Raw genomic sequence first — 20891 nt, forward strand, 5'->3', positions numbered from 1 at the left:
TGAGAAAAACACCTCTCACGTGGATCATGGATCATGTACACAAGCAGGGGTTTCTATCCTCGTATCAGATAAAGTGGACTTAAAGCCAAAGTTAATCAGAAGGGATGAAGAAGGCCATTTCATACTGCTTAAGGGAATTATTCATCAACAAGACATAACAACCATTAATATTTATGCCCCAAACAATGGAGCATCTACATACATCAGACAAACCCTGCTCAATCTCAAGAATCAAATAAACCACAACACAATAATACTGCGTAATATGCCTCTGTCTCCACTGGATACATCCTCCAAACAAAACGTAAATAAAGAAGATACAGAAATAAAAATCACAATTGATAATTTAGACTTAACAGGCATATATAGAATATTTCATCCATCAATGACTGAATATACTTTCTTTTTACTAGCCCACAGATCCTTCTCTAATATAAACCATGTTATGTAAGCTATCACATATGTTGGCATACAATTGTAGACTACTATTTGATACTACTTTCACATAGTTATAGCATCTGAAGGTTATTTTGATAGCTCTCTTTCCATTGATATTAATTTTTGTGTTCCTCCTTTTTTCTTAATTACACTCATTTGATTTATTAAATTATAGCTGTATTATTTATTCTCTATGTCAAATATTTCTGTTCCTATTCTTATTTTTTCCTTCCTACTACATAATTTGAAAATAATTTGAATGCTATTCTAGCTTTTTTCTGCTACAATTACTTTAAGTTACAAATGTTCATCTGAGACACTTTCATCCCAGAGATCCTGATATTTTAAGCTTTTATTATCACTTAGTTCAAAGCACTTTTTATTTACTTTTCTTGTGCTTTCTTCCTTGACCACTGAGATATTTTTAAGTGCATCATTTAATTTTGAAGTAGTTGACAAGTGGGAGTGGGGCTCTGTATATCTTAAGGTGATTGATTTCTAATGTAATAAACCATGCAGGAAACACAGTCTGTATGATTTCAAATTTTAGAAAAGTAATGTAAATGCTTTTTATATTGATTGTATTGGTTATATACATGTCAAAACTGATCAAATTGGGGAGGGGGCATGGGGGTAGGAATGATAGTAGAATGAATTGGATATTATTGTCCTCTGTGCATATATGATCACATGACCTGTATAACCCTTCGTCATGTACAACCAGACAAATGAGAAGGATTGTCATTTATTTATGTATGATGTGTCAAATGCATTCTATTGTCGTGTATAACTAATTAGAACAAATAAAAAATATGAAAAAATTCAATTCAGAGTGACCATATACCCTTACTTCTAGACATATACCTGGGAGAAATAAAATCATGTATCCACATAAAAACTCGTATGCAAATGTTCACATCAGCATTACCTAGAGTAGTAGAAAGTAAGAACCACACAAATATCCATCTAGAGGATATCCAATGGAGAAACAAAATATGGTATATCCATACTGTGAAATACTGTTCAGCTATGAAAAGGAAGGAAATATTGACACATACACAATGTGAATGAACCTTCAAAACATATACAGTGAAAGAAGCCAGACACAAAGTGCCCTGTAATATATGATTCCATTTATATGAAATGTCCAAAATCGAGAAACGCATAAAGACTGCAGATTAGTGGTTGCCAGAGGCCGGGGTGTCAGACATAGGCACTCAAGGGGTCATAGCTAAAGAGTGGGGGAGTTTCTCTTTGAGGTCATAGAACATGGGATGTAGAGATGGTTGCACCACTCTGGGACTAAACTACAAACCACTGCGCTGTGTACTCTACATGGGCGAATGGTACAGTGTGTGAATGAGATCTCCATCCAGCTGTCACATACACAGGAGCAGAGAAGATAAAGCATGGACAGCAAGCAGCTCCATCCCACCCCTGCAGAGAGCTGCGGGTAGCTCCCCAGGGCTGGGATGTACTTTTAGATTCGTTTTTGTTCACCCTCAGGTCCCACCAGCACCATGTCCTCTGCAGGTGGCCTGCTTAAGGGTCCCAAGCAAGACAAATTGTCAGCAAAGGTGATAAAGCCAAAGGATGGAGCCAGTACCGCCAGGTCATTGGCAGCCCCAACACTCTCCAGCGAGGCTGTCCTTTTCCTATTTACTTGATCCTGATTTGTCACCCAGTTCGCTCTTCCTGGGGCTCCCCCAATAGCAGGTCAATACACCTAACCCCATTTTGGAGCCAAGACAACCGAGTGGAAGGTCAGCCCACACCCATTCTGGTGTCCCCCAGCTCCTAGCCTTGGATGCTGGGGGCCTTCCTGAGGGATGAAGCTGCTGGGAGAGCCCACGGGGCGGGGGGGGCGGGGGGCACGCCAATCGGGTCCAGCCCAGAAGCACCCATCCACGCGGAGGCGGAGCGCGAGCCTCGAGGACCCCAGGAGAACCGGTAAGTCTCTCTAAGGGGTCCACCCCGTGGACGTGCTGCTGTCCCTGGAGAGCGACGGGCGGGGGCTGCGGGCCTGTTTGCACTGAGCGCTCTGTTCAAACACGACTCCCGCCTGCGGACACCTGTGCCCGGGGGAGGGCGGAGGGGCGGGAGCCCGCGCAGTCCCTGGTGCAGGTCCCCGGTGCTCACTCCTCGCCTGCTTCCCGCTTCTCTGACTGGAGCCAGCCCCCGGTCCTGGTGGGGTCCTGGCCACGCCATGCCCTGCGCTAGGCTGGCCAGCTGCTGGGGCGGCCGGGTGCTGCCCCTGCTGCTGGCCTACATCTGCTACCTTCTGCTCGGTGCCACTGTCTTCCAGCTGCTGGAGAAGCAGGCGGAAGCTCAGTCCAGGGACCAGTTCCAGGTTGAGAAGCTGCGCTTCCTGGAGAACTACACCTGCCTGGACCAGAGGGCCCTGGAGCAGTTTGTGCAGGTGAGGGGAAGGGGAGGAAGGGGACTGAGAGGTGGGCAGAACGGTCCCCTGTGGCAGGTCCAGGGCAGTCACCCAGGGGATCATGTCCCATGTGGAAGCAGAGATTAATGGGAACATCAGAGGTAGGATATGGTCCCGGATTGTGGTCCCAAGTCCAAAACAGGATTACTGTGTGACCTCGAGAGAGTCATTTAACGTCTCTGGACCCAAATGTCCTCACCTATAAGGGGACAAGAAGCAGCATATCTGTTTTGCAGACATTTGACAGCAGGTTAAAAGCTCTCTCTCAGCCGCCACCTGCTGCACAGATAGGAACTGAGTGCTAGTGTCATCAAATCTTCTTCTCCCTCATTTCCACACTTCCCCCACCCCCTTCTGGCTCAGGTCCCTGGGAGGAGACACAGATAACCATCAGGAGTAGCTGCCATGCTGACCTTCCCCAGACTTTTTTCCCAGGAGCCGGGCTTGGCAGGCAGTGGCCAGGGTGGCTGAGCTCTGCCAGTGCTGTGCCCACGAGGGGCTCTCTCTGGCGCCAAGGGGGCCACCCCCTGCCTGGGGCCCCTTCTGCCACCCTCTCCCAGAAACGGCAAAAGCAGGTGTTGTGGGTGGAAGCTTTGAGAGCAGGAGGTGCAGGGGGTGGCCACACCTACTGCAAAGAACAGACCAGGTGCAGCGTCATCAAATGATAACCAACATTTATTGAGCATTTACAATGTGTCTGGAGTGGGAAGAGCAGGGCTCCGGCCAATCACAACCCACCACCCCCAGAGCTGGCCTCTTGTCATTGCTGCTGCTGTCACTGTCTCAAGCTTATAGTGTGGTGACTGAAGCGCAGAGAGGTGGCACGTGCTGACCCAGGCTGCAGTTACTGGTAGACATAGAGCCCACATTCAGACTCAGAGAGGGGCCTTTGTCCTTCAGCCCAGAGTGGCGGTTCTCAAAGTGCGGTCCCTGGACCAGCAGCAGCAGCAGCAGCACCTGGGAGTGTGTGAGAAATGCTGCCCAGACCTGCAGGAGCTCCAGGGTGGGGCCGCAGGTGGTGTTAAGCAGTCCATCTGGTGGTACCGAGGCCTCCCTCAGGACTGAGGACGGCTGGCCGACAAGAGGATTCACGGCCTGGGAGAACTTGGTGGAGCTGCGAGACACCCAGCTCTTCCAGGAGACCCACGTCAGAGGACAGTAAGGTTCGGGAGGTTCCCAATACCCAGGGCACAAGGCAGAGCCCTGGAGACCCAGAAACCTCCTCCTCTCTCAGCCCCAGGCCAGAGTGAGCCCAGGAGCTGGGCAGAGGGCAGGGTGGGTGGCTGGGCTCTGACTACTCTGTAAATGAGGAGGAAGGCCCTAGGTCTGACTGCAGCTGGACAGGGTACCACCGATTAGCCCCCAGGGCCTCCCCAGGGAAGACAGGACATCACTGTCCATGAGAGTCCTGAGCCTCGGGAGAGACCCTTACCAGAGGAAGTTGAACAGGGAAGGAGAATGCAGGGGTAAGATTCTGGGAGATCAGGAGTCACTGCTCAACTCTGCCACACGCCAGGGACAGAATTTACTGCAGTATTAAAAAGTGACTCCAGGTATGGGGTGCACACCTGTGATCCCAGCTACTCAGGAGGCTGAAGAGGAGGATCCGAAGTTTGAGGTCAGCCTGGGCAACAGTGAGATCCGGTCTCCAAATAAAAAGTTTTTTAAAAGGGCTGGGAATATAGCTTCATGGAAGAACACCTCTGGATTCCATCCAAGTACCACGAAAAGAAAGATAAAAAATATATATATATATATGTACGTCATAAGGAACAAGCCTGCCCTGATCCCAGAATCAGTGACTCTGCCTCTGCCTCCATCACCTGTGGATTCTTAGAGAAGAAAATGCCACCCACCCACACAACTCAGTACCCTCAGGGAAGTCAGGGACCCCCTCGGGGGGTGTGGAGGGCCCTGGTTGCAGAGGGGACAACCCAGGACTAGGGCAAGTGCTGCCTGCAGGGGTTCGGGTCTCTGGGGAGGGGCTGTGTCCAGGAACGCTTGGCCCTGGCCTCTCTGGGCATGTGGGAAAGAGAGGGAAGCCAAAGTCCACATCTTCAGTGGCCAGCTCCTGCCAAAATGAGAAGAAGCAGACCGCCTGCTGCTGAGGACGTCCACCCTGGCCCAGCCCACCAGGGACACCCCACCCTGGCCCAAGCATGTCCACCCAGCCAGTGGGAAGTGGTTCCCACAGGAACGAGAGGCCAGAGCTCCCCTGCTCCTCCACAGTGGCCCCACCCTGACTCGGGGACTCTACCTGGCGTCAAGGCTGAGCTGCCCTGGGACGATGCACAGGGACTGGGGCAGGGGAGGAGGGCGCTCTCCCCTTTCTCCAAGAGGACTGGCCAGGGGTGGAGGAGCTTAGCTGGAGCTGGGTCTAGTTTTGGTTCTAGAAACCACACACACACACACACACACACACAACATGTACACACGTGCGACATGCAGTACCTACGCAGACGATGCACCACACAACACCTTCCTGCCGGCCTCTGGTAGAATCTCTGTGTCACCAGAGGGCCACCAGAGCAAAGCCACCAGCTCCCCTGAAAGCTCAGAGAGCAGAGCTTTTTTTGTCCCACCCCGCCCCCAAGCCCTAGGGCTTTCGTGTGGTCCCCAGCAAATCCTTCCAGAAACACCCACCTGAACCTGTGCTTAAGCACTTGGACTTGGGGATCCAGCGACCTTGGGCATCGCAGCCACTCTGAGCCTACCTTCCCTTTTCTGTGAAGTCGGAACAACGCCATCTAAGGACATCATTAAATGGGACAATGGGGAAGCACCCTGTGGAGAGCTTGGCCACCACAGGTGCACAGTGACCGCCCACGCTGTCCCCACAGGTCATCATGGAAGCCTGGGTGAAAGGCGTGAACCCCAAAGGCAACTCCACCAACCCCAGCAACTGGGACTTCGGCAGCAGTTTCTTCTTCGCAGGCACAGTGGTCACCACCATAGGTAAAGGGTCGTGGGGCAGCAGGGCTCCCCGACCCAGGCCCCTGTCTCAGTCTGAGATCCCCAAAAGCAGATGCTGAGAAGAGGATGTGGTTACCCGGGAGACAATTCAGGAAGCCCAGGCAGGGAAGTGGGCAGGGAAGTGGAGAAAGAGGAAGTCAGAGGGTTGCTGGTTGGGGTGGCTGGGCTCACCCGTGGGACCTGCTGAGAGGCTAGGGAGAGCCGTCCTCAGAACAGGCCTGCAAGGGGCTGGTCACTCGGGCCCAGCTGACAGAAAGCCTCTCCTGGTGTGTTAACCTCCAGCATCCCAGCCCAGCCCTGGACCCTGCACACGCCTGGGGCCAGAGAAGTCCCTGGGGCAGAGATGCAAGGACTTGAGCTGGGAGGTCATTTGCATACAGGAACTGGCCACCAAAGCGCAGTTGACATCCTGGGTGTCCCAAGAGAGCCAGTCACAGACAGCGTCTACCATACCACTCCACCAGAATCCCACATGGCCCCACCTCCAGGAAACCCCCCCGGCCCTCCTATCCCAGGTCTTCCCATCCATTCCATTAAGTCCACCCCCCGCTTGACTTTCCAAGGAAGGTGATGGGGGGACACAAACTTGGATTGGATCCAGGCTTGGTCCTCCATCCAATAATGAAGGATCAAGGCAGCACAAATCATTAGAAATGACACGAAACAGCACAGGATGCCATGTGCAGTCAGAGGAGGGTGACAGGAGATCTTCGCAGAAGCAGTGTCATTGGAGATGGGCTGTCAAAGACAAACCGGATTTCTGTAAATAAAGGTCGTCCATTCCAGGGGGTGGGATGGACGATGCTCATGGGAACAGGGGAGCTGCTGGCCCAGCAGTGGCAGAAAGGCCCCAGGCGCTGTGCTAACTCTCACCATAGCTGCGCCCTCCCTCTCTGTGGCAGGATATGGGAACCTGGCCCCCAGCACAGAGGCTGGCCAGGTCTTCTGTGTCTTCTACGCCCTGGTGGGCATCCCACTCAACGTGGTCTTCCTCAACCACCTGGGCACGGGGCTGCGCGCCCACCTGGCCACCCTGGAGAGGTGGGAGGACCAGCCCAGGCGCTCCCAGGTACAGTCCCCCCTCCCCTCCAGCCCTGCTGTGAAAGGTAAGTGGTGGACACTGAGAGAGGCCTTGGTGTGCAGGGCAGCAGGGACACACACCTGTGGGAGAGAAGGGGCAGCTGCAGGACCGGGCAGAGGGAAAAGCTAAATTCTGATTCCAGCTGGACAAAGGTGTGGCCTCTGGCAGCTCCACAGTGTGTAGGGGGTGCGGGGGGCACTGGAGTTGACCGCAGAGTGGCTGAAGGGGCTGGGCTTCGCATCTCCAGCAGCACGGGGTGTGGCCTTCTCAGGAAGTGTGTGCCCAGCAGCCAGGCTTCTCCGTGACACTGAAGTGAGCTGACAGCTGGCCAATAGTCCTTCTGTGATGGGGAACCTCTGTAGTCATCACAGACCTCCACCAACTTTTCATGGGGTCAAAGGACGCTCTAGGCCACCCGCATGCCTCCAGAGTGCGCCCCTTGGAGAGCAAGAGTGCAGAGGGATCTGGGACAGTTTGGTAACAGTGCCATCCCGGATCAGAGTTCCCGGGAAGCCTGTTTGCCTGTGGTCCTCATGCCTGAAGGGGTCTTCAGATCCCTCCTTGACCTACTCTCCCACCTCCTCTGCCCACCCAGCCTTCCCTGGCCTGGGTAAGATCACATACCCCCAGACACAGCCCCCTCCCAAGGTCTGCAGGGGACTTACTGTGGTCAGGCCTCCCCCCAACCCATGCAACCCTGAAGTCTTCCAGGTGGACTCAGGGCCAGACTCCCTCTCCCCAGCTCCTGCAGGTCCTGGGCCTGGCTCTGTTCCTGATCCTGGGGACACTGGTGGTTCTCATCTTCCCGCCCATGGCCTTCAGCCGAGTGGAGGGCTGGAGCTTCGGCGAGGGCTTCTACTTTGCCTTCATCACCCTAAGCACCATCGGCTTTGGGGACTACGTTGTCGGTGAGAATGAGAGTCACAGATCTCAGGATGGGGGACCCGCTGGGATCCAGGAGATGGGAGTTATCAGCTAAGGGTATTTCCAGTCCTCAGAAGTCCCTGATCTGGGACCCATCATGTATCTCCAAGGACTTCATGCTGATCCTGGTTATGAGGAAGACAAGAGTGCATCCTACTTGGTAGGGAATCCCTGGGTGGAGCCTGTGCCCTCAGACACCTGCTGTCCCCTTCCCTGCAGGCACAGACCCTAGCAAGCGTTACATCTCGGTGTACCGGAGCCTGGCAGCCGTCTGGATCCTCCTGGGCCTAGCGTGGCTGGCCCTGGTCCTCTCCCTGGGCCCCTTGCTTCTACACAGGTGCTCCCAGCTCTGGCTCAACGGCAGGAGCCTCAACCTCAAGGACCGGGCAGCCCCTGACCCTCAAGGGCTCCCCAGACCTCAGAAGATGCCCATCTCTGCATGAGGTCCCCTAGTGGCCCAGCAGTCCCTCCCACCCTCCCAGCCCATGTCATCTGCCCTCTGGAGATCCTTCCTTCCTCTTCCTCTCCCAACCCCACACCTGTCCCAGCCAGGGTGGGCCCAGAGCTCTCCAGGGAGACAAGGAAACATATGTCCACGAAAGTAACAGAGGTGACCTGGAAAACTCAAACACATCCACTGTGGCCAGATCTTCACTGACCTCCCCACATACTCCACCCCAGGGTCCTTAGACGGACAGGAAACAGAGGGTAACTTGACTTGGGCCTCACTGGATGGGTGCACAAGGTATATTTGCCAAGCCCCCCACTATGTGCTAGGTCCTGAAGTACAACTGTGAACATTCTTGCCCTCACCTGTGCCTTTAGTCTGTCTAGCAGGATAGACAACTGGACAGGCAGCCCAACACAGTGTCCAAAATGTCCCGTGGGAGCAGACCCAGGGAGAGTGAGTCCATGAGAATGGCCGTCTTGGGTGGGGGAACATGCTGGAACCATCTTAGTGCAAACAGGAAGCTCGCAGCTGCCTCCCAAAGCTTGCCAGACCCTTTGAAGAGGGTGTCCCACCATTTTGCTGGTCATGACCTCCCCTGACCTCCAGGGTACGCCCTTGACCTGATGACCCCTCTGGTCCCCTGTCTTCCTAAAAGCCTTTCCAAGAACCCCCTGAGAAGCCAGAGGGCCAGCGGGTCCCAGGAGCCTTCCAGGACAGGCGCTCCATGGAGACCTGACCTCCCGTGGGACCATGCGCTCCAGGCCTGGCCTTTCTCCCGTTGAATTGCAACATCGCGGTAGCCCAGAAGGAGACAGATTTGGGCCAGTCCATGCCAATGGCCAGTCTCACCAAAGACCATAAACTCCAACCGGTACTTCTTCCATCACCCCAACAGCAAGCAGACCCCTAAGCGGCCGGGTCTCTTGGGACTACAGAGGCCAAGCTGTGGAGGACAGGAAGCTCCTGGCCAGAGACCCAGGGAAGGATCGCAGCAGCAGGGGACCACAGCTTACACCCCGGGACCAGTGACATCCAAGAGAGGGCGGGAAACTGAAGACCCACCCAGGCTCTTTACCCTCCCTGGGCCCTTCCTGCTTTCTGGGTGGAGGAGGGACTTGGGGGGAAAGAAGGCAGGACCTGGCTAAGGTCCTCTTGCCTCCAAGCTCACAGTCCAGTGGCAGTCAGTTGGAGTCCCTCTTCTTTTAAGTACACAGGGTGGTTGGTAGGAAGACTCAGGGAGAAGCTGAGAAGCAGCGAGTGCTTGAAGATGGTCCTAGGGTCCACGGACTTAGGCAGGAGCCCTGAGACAATAAACGTGGCTTCTGCTTTCTCTTCCCCTAGAGCGGTTTCCCGTAGTCCCTCCCACCATTTGCCGCAGGAAATGCTGGGGGGCTCTGGACCCCTTCCCTCCCAGGGCCTGTGGTCACCCAGTGGCATCTCCTTTTCCCTAATCTGGATCGGGGAGTGGGCACTCCACAGATTTTTGAAGTGCAACCAGATACCTGGGACTCAGCCTCTTATTGTCACTGGGATCGGATCCTGGGGGTGGGGCAGGGCTGTCCCACCCCCCTGCACTCCTCTTCCCAAGGGGGAAATGGCCATTGGCGGCTGGTTTAGAGAAGGGGCCGGCCAGGCTCCTGGCCCTTCCTTTCCACCTCAGTTCCTGCCCACAGCTCCAGCCCCCGTCCTCTCCCGCCATGCACCCACCGGGAGCTCCAGCGGCGCACAAGGGCAGGGGTCGGGGCTGCGCGGTGCCAGGCACCTTGTTCCTGCTGTTCGCCTACCTGGCTTACCTGGCGCTGGGCACCGGCGTGTTCTGGGCGCTGGAGGGTCGCGCGGCCGAGGACTCCAGTCGCAACTTCCAGCGCGACAAGTGGGAGCTGTTGCAGAACTTCACGTGTCTGGATAGCCACGCGCTGGACCTGCTGATCCGGGTCAGGGGCGAGCGGGGTCGCTCCAGGCGCTGCCGGGGAGGGATCCGGGAGCGAGGGGTGCACGGGTCCGGGAGGGGCGGGTCCGCTCTGGCCCGGGAAAGGAAACCGCGGGAGCATTTATCCCAAAGAGCGGCGGAGCTGCTGCACAGGGGCCCCACAGGGGCGCGCGTCTGGGCGTGGGGAGCCGGAGGGTTGGGCTCTGGCTAGAGGATCGCCGGCGCCGTGCTCCGCGTCCTCCTTTAGGGGGCGAGAGAGCGTGACTGACCCCGTGGGGAGACGCAAGCTTGGCGCACACATCCGAATTTGGGAATGAGCACTACAGAGGGCACACTTCCCTGGGTCACAAGCCACCAGGGCTGTCCAGATCCGGTCCCGAGACTGGGAGCCTTTGGTCTGTGGGTGGCAGGCTGATGGGCGGCACCCAGGTGCGCGGCCCTGTGTCCCAGTGCCGCCGTAGGTGAAGAATGAAAGGACACACCTTGCCTCCTCCAAAGAGAGAACCTGGGTGCAAATATGCGAACTAGGGCGAGGATCCTAGGGGGCTCTGGCCTGGGTCCAAGGGTGAGCAGGACTGAGGGCACGATCCTCTGCACTTGGGGGAAAGGGGGGGGCAGGACAAGTTTGTCCCAGAGGGTGGGTGGCCAAGATGTGCTTGTCTAGGGCAGGGGCAACGGAGAGGAGGCCTGGAAGTGGGTAGTACCGGTTGGAGAAGTAGGGTGGACACCGAGCGGAGCTGGCTTCATTCAGAGTCCGTAGATACCAAGGGCTGAGGACACCCCAGCGCTGATGCCGGAAGGGCCAAAGTGGAAGTCGTGGGCGAAAGGAAGTAGAGGGCTCTAAGGAACAGAGGCCAGGGGATGGGGCCCAGTGAGGCCGGGGAGGCAGGGGCATCCCAGATATATGGAAATTTCTTCTGGGCATCAGGCTGGCAGCTGCTCATTTGGTGGCTGCATTAACATCCTGAGCCCCCAACTGACTCTCAATTTCCCACTCTAGGCCTCAGATAGCCTCCCAGCCTCCCAGCCTCCACTCCTCCTGTCCCATCTCCCTAAATATCCTTCCACGGGATCAATCCTACCTGACCCTCAAGGGACAGCCCACCTCACCTTGAAGCCATCTGTCCCTGCCTTCACCAGAATGAACTCCTTTTTTCTCTGAATTCTTTCAGCAAAATATTCTTATTAGTGTGATGATAGGAACCATTAAATTTCCCACACACCATGTCCTGTTCTTAGTCTTCAAATATGAGACCTCATTTAAGCTGGGCAAGGTGGTGTGTGCCTATCATCCCAGCATCTAGGGAGGCTGGGGCAAGAGGATGATAAGTTCAAGGCCAGCCTTGAGCAACTTAGACCTTAAGCAACTTAGCAAGACCCTGTCCAAAAAAAAAAAAAGAGGAAGACTGAGGAGGTAGCTCAGTGGTAAAACACCCCTGGGTTCAATCCCAGTCTCAAACTAAATATAGAGAGAAAAACTTAATTTAACCCCTACAACAACTACTAGGAAGTAGGTACTCTGAGTATTTCCATTTTACAAACAAGGAAACTGAGGCTTAGAGGAGTTTGGTAACTTGCCCAGGATCCTGGACACTGCTTCCTTAATGTCCAAACGGCCACCGTTGCACGACGTCAGAGTTCATTCAGTACGTCTCTGTCCCATGAGGGCTGAGGTCCTGTCTCTCATCCTCTGGCCCCTAAAAGTACCACGTCAAGACTGGCCGCGTGCTTCCTGCAGGAAAGGGGTGATCAGAGAATAGGGGGATGGTTGTCCACCAGGTAGAGAGGTACCCCACCCCACCCTGACCTGGGCTGGGGGCCAAGAGAGTGAAGGAGCCATCTCCATGGTCCCTGCCTCTGGAGACCCCCAGGTTGACTGGAGGGATCGAGGCGCCTTGCCCTGGCCAGGCTGGGATGGAAGAGTGATTGTGAGGACCGTGCCTCAGAGAGCGTGTGTATTTGGGGGTGCAGGGACCCAGTCTCCCCACAGAGCCTGTTGGTCACTGCAGCCTCTCCCCCAGGACATCATCCAGTCGTACAAAGACGGGGCCCACCTGCTGAGCAACACCACCAGCATGGGGCGCTGGGAGCTCTTGGGCTCCTTCTTCTTCTCTGTGTCCACCGTCACCACCATCGGTAAGGGCAGCCTGGGGCCAGGGTGGCTGGGCTGGGGAGGGCGGCCTTCCCTGGAGGGCAGGGGGGCCGGTTGCCTTTTGGAAGGGCTACTAGCTCTTCACCCCTCCAAGTGCAGTGGGCCCTGCAATAGGGGTCCCCTTCCCCAGGGGCAGAAGAGCCTCGAGCGTCACCACGACCCACTGACCCCTTTCTGCATTTCGTCCAGGTCCCCAAGGGATTGTGGGGGCTGTTCAAGTTTGAGAAACGGGTTCCTAGGGGACTTTCTCCCTTTCGGCCTTCCAGGGGTCAGAGCGTCTCCTGACAGGGCAGGAGAGGCCTCCGGGCACCAGGAGTGTCTGGCCCCCAGCTAGCCCCCCCAACACAGCCCCAGGGGTGCACGGGAGAGGTGAAGGAAAGCTGGGCAGAGACGCCCTGCCATGGCCCCTGTCCTCCTGCCTGCAGACGGGAGCGCTCCCTTCCCAGGGCCTTCTCCTGAGCTCTCTGGCTCAGCTCTGGTCCCCATCACTACCCTCCCCAGCCCCTTTCCTCCAGCGGGGCCACCCTGCCTCCAGTCACTGAGGTGGAACTTGTCCTGGAGGGCACCTTGGGGCCATGGTGTGAAGAAGAGAAGCCCTAGGTCCTGGCCACTCTGAAACCCAAGAGATAATGCAATGCTGTTGCCTAGCGCCCTCTGCCCTGGGAACCAGCCCCAGCCCCTGCATGATACTGGACTTACCACTAGGTGGCAGACTGGCACCGCCAGTGACTTGGGCTCCTGCCCCTGCTCCTTGTGGACCAGGAATCTCTCTCCACCATCAGCAACCCCCCCTGTCCTCCCTAGAGTGGACAGGGCAAGACCACCCAGAGTTCTCTCCATCTAGCTTTAAATAAGCCCACACTTCTTGCAGCGGGTGGCAGGGCTACTCAGGAACTGGGGCAGTTCTTCCCATGAGCCTGCTCCAGAGGCCCCCCAGACTCCAGGGACCTGGGCCTGAAGGACAGTCAGGGGGGCGTTGGCGCCTCTCTACGTCCCCGGGGCTTAGTACAAGGCCCAGCCTGCGGCGGGCACTCAGCAAACGCTGCCCGGTAAGGAGTCTCAGCAAAGATGCTCTGGAGCAGCCTGTCCTGAGTTCTGGAGCAGCCGGGCACTTGGAGGGCAGGAGAGGCCTCTGGGCACCAGGAGTGCCCATGACCAGACGTGTGGGAGCCCCAGGCCCATGACCGCAGCCTGCCCCTCTGCCCCTCCCAGCCTGGAACACTCCTACCCGCTCCTCTCCACTCAGCTCTGCCCTGAGGCCCTCGCCCTCTCTGGGGCTGAGGAGGGCAGAGGAGGGGAGACACCCACACACACAGTATATACCCAAGGTGTACACCAAGGTCCTCTTGTGCAAGGGCCAAAACCTTGGACATTCAAGAGCTCCTTCCGTCCATGGAGCAGCCTCCAAGGACAGGGCTTATTTTCATGTCACTGATGAGGAAACTGAGGCACAGAGAAGTGGTGGAACTTCCTCAAGGCCACACAGGCAGAGCTGGGGTCTGACACCCAGCGGGGTGGGGGAGGGGCCGCCTGGCTCTTTCCAGGGGCTTCTGTCCTCGGAGTTCACAGGACGGGGCGGGCTTTCTGAACCAGCAGAGCGATCAGAAGCCCTGGCCCTGAACACTCACACAGAGAAAGAGACAGGAGGCGTGGGGCACTCCAAGAGAGAGAAGGCATTCTGAGAGGAATCTCTCCAAGCCCTAAAACTGGGGGTCTTATATGACTGGGGGGCCATCACAGATGGTGAGGCCATCAAAGGACTCACTGCCTCAGTGACATTGATGTGGAGACATGAACCAAAGGAGGAAGCAAGCTATGCAGGTATCTGAGGAAGAGCCTTCTGTCTGTGCAAAGGCCCTGAGGTAGATGTGGCTGTTGTGTTTGGGGAATACTGAGGAGGTCCAGGTGGCTGAGGAGGGTTGGAGGTGAGGCTGGGTTCAGAGGGAGTGCAGAGGAGCTCCCTGAGGCCCTCAAAGGGAGAGAGGTGTGCTGACGTGGCAGGTGGCTCTTGGGGAGCTGCAGTCATCCAGGGTTGAACAGTCACGTGGGGGCTATTGACACCACCGATTGCTCTGACCCGAGGGATGACCAAGTGAGGGGGAGAAGGGTCCATTAAATGTCAGCCTTGGAAAGCTACAGGGCCCTCCAGGGCCCCCCAGAACTGGCAGAATCCAGGTGCCACCATGCCATGGCTGAGAACTGAGTGACAGAACCCTGGGGACAGAGGCAGGGGCTGACCCCTCCTGGATGCTGGCAGAATGAACCCCACCTTTCAGGAGAGGGACCCTCAGAAGGCTGAGAGGGGTGGAGGCTCAAGAGGAGGCCTATGCAGACCTCAGACCAGAGCCCTGGGACACACGCCCACACCACGGTCATTCCCACAGCACCTGGGGGACACTGAACACCTGGGGGCTCACGTCCCCGCACAGCATGCCTCCTGTTCCACCCACTGCCCTTGGGTGTTGAGGTCCCCATCTTACAGGCGAGGACACAGGCAGGAAGGTCGAGCCTCCTGCCCAAGACCCCGCAGCCCACCAGGCGCAGGACCGGGATTCAAACCAGGTGGCAGATCTCCCTGCAGAGCCCACATGCCAGGCTGGCACGTGCTGTGGCCCGTCCCAGTGGCCCTCAGTGACGTGAACCAGGGGTGTCCAACAGGGGGCAGCAGCGGGCACAGGGGAGCCCTGCAGTGGTGTGTTACCTGGAGGCTGAGGCAGGAGGATGGCTGGAGCCCAGGGGTTCAAGGGCAACATAACAAGAGCCTGACTCTTAAACTTTTTTTAATTAAAATTAAAAAGAAGGGTGGAGCTGTGGCCCACACCTGTGATCCCAGCAACTCGGGAGGCTGAGGCAGGAGGATCGTGAGTTCAAAACTAACCTCAGCAAAAGTGAGACACTAAGCAACTCTGTGAGGCCCCGTCTCTAAATAGAATACAAAATAGGGCTGGGATGTGGCGCAGTGGCTGAGTGCCCCTGAGTTCAATCCCTGGTACCAAATAAAAGGGAAGGGGTGGAGACAGGAGGAGGAGGAAGGTCCAGGACGATGCTCTCTGGCCTCCCCCCACTCATCTCCAAGGCCAGAGGTCCCACTTCCACCTCCCCGGGGACAGCTCATGTTCCACCATCTGTCCCCCAGTCCCACGGCGGGGGAGGGAGCCCAGGTGTGTCGGAGCCGTTCCCCTGGGAATCAAATCCAGAGGGGATGTGGTGGCAGCAGATGGAAGGCGGAGGTGGGGGAGCGGGGAGACCCCATACGGCAGGTCCAAAGAGACGGGGAGGGGGATGCCCACAGGATCAGGGCCACAGGGGCCCCAGCTGGACGTGCAGAGGATCCCAAGGGGCAGCCCCAGGAGGCTGGGCCTTCTCCCTGCCAACCCAAGAGGCAGGACGGAGGAGACCCCCGCGGGCATTGCGACCTGCACACCTGCTCAGGTCCCCCGAGCTGCCTGTCCCCCTGTACAACGGAGCCGCCATCTCCGCTTGGAGGGGTGATTCGGGGTGCACGGAGGAGACGGTGTCTAGGGCCCCCGACAAGTCCCAGCTGCCCACGTCTGCAGGGGCATGGAGTGAGGCCCGTGGGGACCGGGCGGGGTCAGGCTGGACACTCTCCTGAGGCAGCCCTCTCGCCCCAGGCTATGGCAACCTGAGTCCCCAGACCATGGCCGCCCGCCTCTTCTGCATCTTCTTCGCCCTGGTGGGGATCCCGCTCAACCTGGTGGTGCTCAATCGCCTGGGCCACCTCATGCAGCGGGGGGTCCACCGCTGTGTCCACCGGCTGGGGGGCACCTGGCAGGTGAGGGAGGGGCTGCTGGGGTTGGGGGACGGGTCCCTTCAGGATGGGGCATTGCGGTGGGAACCAGGGTGCCTGGTGGCGAGGGGTGGGGCCAGAGGGGACTGGGGGCCGCTGGCCAGAATTGGGGCAGGGACGGGGAAGGACACGGTGCCAGGAGTGTCCCCCGGCAGGGAACCTGGAGAGCACAGCCCGGGCCGGGGGCTCTGGGTGCCCCTGCTGAGTGGGGAGCAGCACTGGGCCAGCTCCCAGCTCAGATCCTGCATCCGCTGGCCGAGGCCGGCCCTGGGCAGAGGCCACAGGCGAGCGCTGTGTGCACCAGGGCCCGGCCCCCGCCCGCTGGCTGGCGGGCTCCTGCGCGCTGCTGTCGGGCCTCCTGCTCTTCCTGCTGCTGCCCCCGCTGCTCTTCTCCCACATGGAGGGCTGGAGCTACCTGGAGGGCTTCTACTTCTCCTTCATCACCCTGAGCACCGTGGGCTTCGGAGACTACGTCATCGGTGAGACCCCCGGGACGGTGGGCCAGTGGCCCAGCCTTGCACACCGCCTGGTGTCCGGCCACGAGTGGTGGGGGTGGCTTGGAGGCCCAGGGGCACTTGGCCACCGAGCCCCGTCCCCAGCCCTATTTCATACTGTATTTAGAGACAGGGTCCCACTGAGCTGCTTAGGGCCTCGCTTTTGCTGAGGCTGGCTTTGAACTCGCCATCCTCCTGCCTCAGCCTCCTGAGTTGCTCGGCTCCCTGGCGCAGGAGGGCTCAGCTGCCTCCTGCCCGTCTTGCCCAGCATGGAGCCGTCCTCCGGTCCACAGGCCTCTGCTGTCCTGAGACCCCTCCAGAGAAGCGCAGCCCGAACCCCTCCCTGCAGCCCACCTCGCCCACCCGAGCGCCCCTGGGACCCCCTCGGGAATCAAGTGGGGCATCGGGAGGCTCCCCAAACCCCAGCTCCCCACCCCCCGGCCCTGGAGAACAATCAGCGGTCACCGAGGGCCAGCACCGCCCGAGGGCCGGGGGGACCTGGGCGAGACAGCCCCCAGAAGCCCTGGCCTTGCCAAATAAAGCAGAGGCGGTGTCCAGCCGGCGGCAGTGAGGGATATGGCAGCAGAGAGCCTCGGCGTCCCTCCCTGCTCTCCATGGTCCAGCCTCCAGGAGGGAGGAGGGCTGCTGCTCAAGGTCCCTACTGAGCAGGGGCCACGGGCACTCAGGCCCTGGAGGGAGGAGGAGTGACAGAACCCAGCCTGCAACACTAAAGAGAGGTTTTCCCAGGCAACCCCCTGACAGCCGTCACCCCCTATTTACTGAGGAGGAAGCTGAAGCTCAGAGAGGCCAAACTATTTGCCTGGGATGCACAGCGAGATGTGAGTTTTGATCTGTTTGACTCCAAACAGATCGTGCTTGTTCCAGATGGCCTCACACACCCTTCTCTGGGTGCAAGATCCTCTTTCCTGATCTTTTCCTTCCCCAGGAAGAGGGTCCAGTGCTGGAGGCCTCGTGCTGCCCCTTTGTGGTCTCCTGACCCTGGCAGCAGGGCTGTGACTCTGGGAACAAAGCCCTGGGCAGGTCTCTTCCAGCTGAGTCACATTCCCACTTCTACCTTCAGAGTAGAAAGACGCATGTGAGGAGAGCTGAGCCCAGGAACTCCAAAGGCCACACCTGCGCCCTTGCAGGCTCTTTAATCTGTCTTCCCTTCTCTATGTCCACGGCCATTCCGCTAGCCCAAGCAGGACTGTTGGGTACAACTGCACAGGCTGGGCACTGCACAAGCATCCATGGAGTTGTATAGCCTCGATCCTTGTCTGCTTGGCTCTTGTGACATCACGTCACCTGCCCAACTCTGCTGAAAACCTTCAGTATTTCCCATAGTCTTAGGATAAAGTCCCCAAATCCACAACTAGGCCAGCAAAGGCCCTCGATGTGGGTCCAGTCTCCCCCCCACAACTCTGTGCTCTCCCCCTGCACGGGGCAGGGGACAAGGAGCAGCTGCCCCTTCCACATCTCCAGAGACGCGCTACGGAGCCTGGCTGACCCTGCAGCCCCTCGGTGCCCAGGCCGCGGGCCACGCAGTCGCCCTCTTCGCCTCCTCTGCAGACCTTCCCTAGGTGCCTGAGACACTGGAGCCCAGGGAAGGGCAGGGAGACGCCCTGGGGCAGGAAAGGCAGCACAGACCGAGTGAGACTCCCACCCGGCACCTCACACCACGCGTGTTCCGGAACCTTCCATCCCTCTTCCCCAAATCTCAGCTCTCCTCGTCCTCCAGGGCTGGGGTCCACCCTTGTCCCTGGGTCAGCAGCCACAGGACCTTGGCTTCACAGCCAGCCCTGCTCCCGCCTCCAACGTCGCATCTGCACTGGGTTGAGCGCAGGCCAGCTGCCAGCTCTCCTGCGACGACTGCAGCGAAAGAAAAAAAATGAAATGAAGGTGGAGGAGGGTGCCCCCACCCCGGTGCCCGAGCAGAGCTGGCGGAGGGAGGCCGGAGCTGATCTCATTTGGGGCCGCAGCGGAATCAGCCCGTAACCCAATCAGCCTAATCCAATCCCGCTCTGCCCGCTGCCGGGAGCGCTGGGCTGCAGCCTCGGTGCCACGCTGGGTCCAGAGAGGTGCCCGCCGCGGGGACCAGCTGGGTCTGACTTGGAGCCAGCAGGGGGATGGGGTGGACGGGAGCTAGGACAGAGAAGGCCACGGAGGGACTCGGAGGGCAGGCCCCCACCCCGTGACCCTGTGAGTGGCCGTCTGATGGGGACACCCAGGGAGCAGAAGGCGGGGGGGAGTCACCACGTGCACAGCCACCACCCAGTGCAGAGCGGCCGACCCAGCGAGGTCAGCGCCTGTCCTGCCCAGGCACCGTCCTGAGCGCCTTAGCCACGTGAGCCCCAGGTCCCCATGGGTCGGCAAGGGGCTCCTCCGTCACCATCACAGACGGGGAGCAGCAGGCCCAGCAAAGGCCTGTGGGCCGCGAGGATGGTGGGGGCCAGTCTGCTCCCTGGGCAGGACACTCCAGGACGGGCAGGGCGCCAGGAGCCGGGCTGCGGGGTCAGCAAGTCCCCAGGCCCAGCCCAGGGGACAGAGCAGAGGGTGCTGGAGAGGAGGGCGGGGCCTGGGGACCAGGACTTCATCCTGAAAGCCAGAGAGAGGTCGTCACCCGGGTCACAGGGAAGCCACCCGGCGGCCAGGACAGAGGCGGCTCCGTACCCGGGGGCCTCCAGAGTGGGAAACCACACACGGAGATGAGCACAAGGGAGTCCCCTGGGCCACGGGAGTCCCCCGGAGGTCACCGCTACCGACAGCCTGCTGGGCCCACCCCAGAGCTGCTGACCGGGAAGGGCAGGGTGGCCCCATGTCTGACCGGGTCTCTGGGGAGCTGGGGCCGTGACACGGGACCTAGACGTGTCCCTAGGGAAGACAGAGGGAGGCCAGCTTCCAGGGCTCACCCCAGGAGGCTCCGGAACCCTCGGGTGGGACCCAGGCCTGGAATCTCAGGTCAGCCGGACGCCCTGCGCTGGCGCCTGGACGCCTCGGGCTCCGTCTCTGGGACCGTGGCCCTGACTTCCCCGCCCCCCCTGACCTTGCCCCTCCCCAGGGATGGACCCCTCCCGGAGATACCCGCTGTGGTACAAGAACATCGTGTCCCTCTGGATCCTCTTTGGGATGGCGTGGCTGGCCCTGATCATCAAACTGATCCTCTCGCTGCTGGAGACCCCAGGGGGGACCTGCTCCTGCCACCACCACTGCTCCAAGGGGGACCGCCAGCCCGGAAGCTGCAGGCAGGGCCCAGCCGGGGGGCCCCAGGCCCACCCCCCTCAGCCGGGAATCACGCAGCGTCTCAAGCCCTCCGCGCAGGCTGTGCCCTGTGGCGAGGACAGCTAGTCACACTCCCGTGTCTGCGGTGTCTTCCTCCTCAGTGACCGGACGGACCTCTGACTTTAAGCATGACCTATGACCATCCAGACGAAAGACCATGTTTTCAGTCTTCCCTTGAGGCTAGGTGCAGCCATCTGATTAAATTCCACCCCACAGGACAGAGAAGTATCCTGTGTGACTCTGGAGATGGAGCACGCCCCCTCTTCCCCCACTTCCTTTAGCTGACTGTAATGCTCATCTGGGTGGCTGGCACTCAGGCAGCCACATTGTACCACGAAGTACAGAAGCCACGTTTGAGATGGGTGGCACAGTCACAGAAGGAGCCTGGGTCCTGGATGACCACAGAGCCATCATAATAAACCTGGGATGAACACCACTTGACTTCATTTATGTGAGAGACAAATAAATGTCTTATTTTAAACCATGATGTGGGTTTTTCTGTCACTCACATACTAATTCCTACTGAAACACACGCTGGACAAAGAGCGTATCTGAGACTGGAGGCTCTGAGGGGAGAAGCCACCCCTTAAGTCCACTAAGGCTCTGCCTATAACTCCCAGGGCCATGCAGCCAGCAGGTGGCCAGTCCCCGCTCAGCTGCCGGGTCCTGGCACGGAGAAGCCGGAGGCCAGCCGAGCGCCCCTCCAGCCTCCCCGGCCCCCACCCCAGAAGGCTGCAGCCACAGCGGCGGGAGGTGGCAGGCGCCTCCCCCTGAGCACGCAGGCTCACTGAGGGGTGGCGTCCCCACCACCCACACACACGCCCAGGCCCCCAACCGCCAGGAGCCCCGAGCACCAGCCAGCCCCCGAGGGTCCCCTGGGGCAGCTGGGCCACCTGTGGGTCCCCTGGCCGCAGTGGCCAC

The 20891-nt window shown here is 58.6% G+C and overlaps 2 protein-coding genes and 1 long non-coding RNA gene across 6 annotated transcripts; 2 read left to right on the top strand and 1 right to left on the bottom strand.

The window, feature by feature from the left end:
* The first annotated feature begins 2644 nt into the window (after positions 1-2644).
* Kcnk16 (potassium two pore domain channel subfamily K member 16) lies at positions 2645-8348 on the top strand. Its single transcript, XM_005318729.3, has 5 exons — positions 2645-2857; positions 5719-5833; positions 6754-6920; positions 7675-7840; positions 8076-8348. Exons 1-5 carry the CDS (start codon positions 2645-2647, stop codon positions 8297-8299), a joined length of 885 nt encoding a protein of 294 aa, XP_005318786.1. The 3' UTR covers positions 8300-8348.
* On the bottom strand, positions 3536-10440 carry LOC120889030 (uncharacterized). Of its 4 annotated transcripts, none has more exons than XR_005732773.2 (4): positions 10101-10440; positions 8670-9608; positions 7013-7981; positions 3536-6589 (listed from the first exon to the last, which is right to left on the bottom strand). It is a non-coding gene; the product is annotated as an uncharacterized LOC120889030 (long non-coding RNA). The 4 variants fall into 4 exon arrangements; XR_013425188.1 differs by having other exon boundaries at positions 3536-4581; positions 5522-6589; positions 7013-9608; XR_013425187.1 differs by having other exon boundaries at positions 7013-9608.
* Positions 9953-20454, top strand: Kcnk17 (potassium two pore domain channel subfamily K member 17). Its single transcript, XM_005318730.4, has 5 exons — positions 9953-10241; positions 12259-12373; positions 16022-16182; positions 16502-16676; positions 19750-20454. Exons 1-5 carry the CDS (start codon positions 10005-10007, stop codon positions 20034-20036), a joined length of 975 nt encoding a protein of 324 aa, XP_005318787.3. The 5' UTR covers positions 9953-10004; the 3' UTR covers positions 20037-20454.
* Positions 20455-20891: the final 437 nt, after the last annotated feature.

Source organism: Ictidomys tridecemlineatus, chromosome 8, assembly GCF_052094955.1.
Source record: "Ictidomys tridecemlineatus isolate mIctTri1 chromosome 8, mIctTri1.hap1, whole genome shotgun sequence".
Taxonomy (NCBI): Eukaryota; Metazoa; Chordata; class Mammalia; order Rodentia; family Sciuridae; genus Ictidomys; species Ictidomys tridecemlineatus.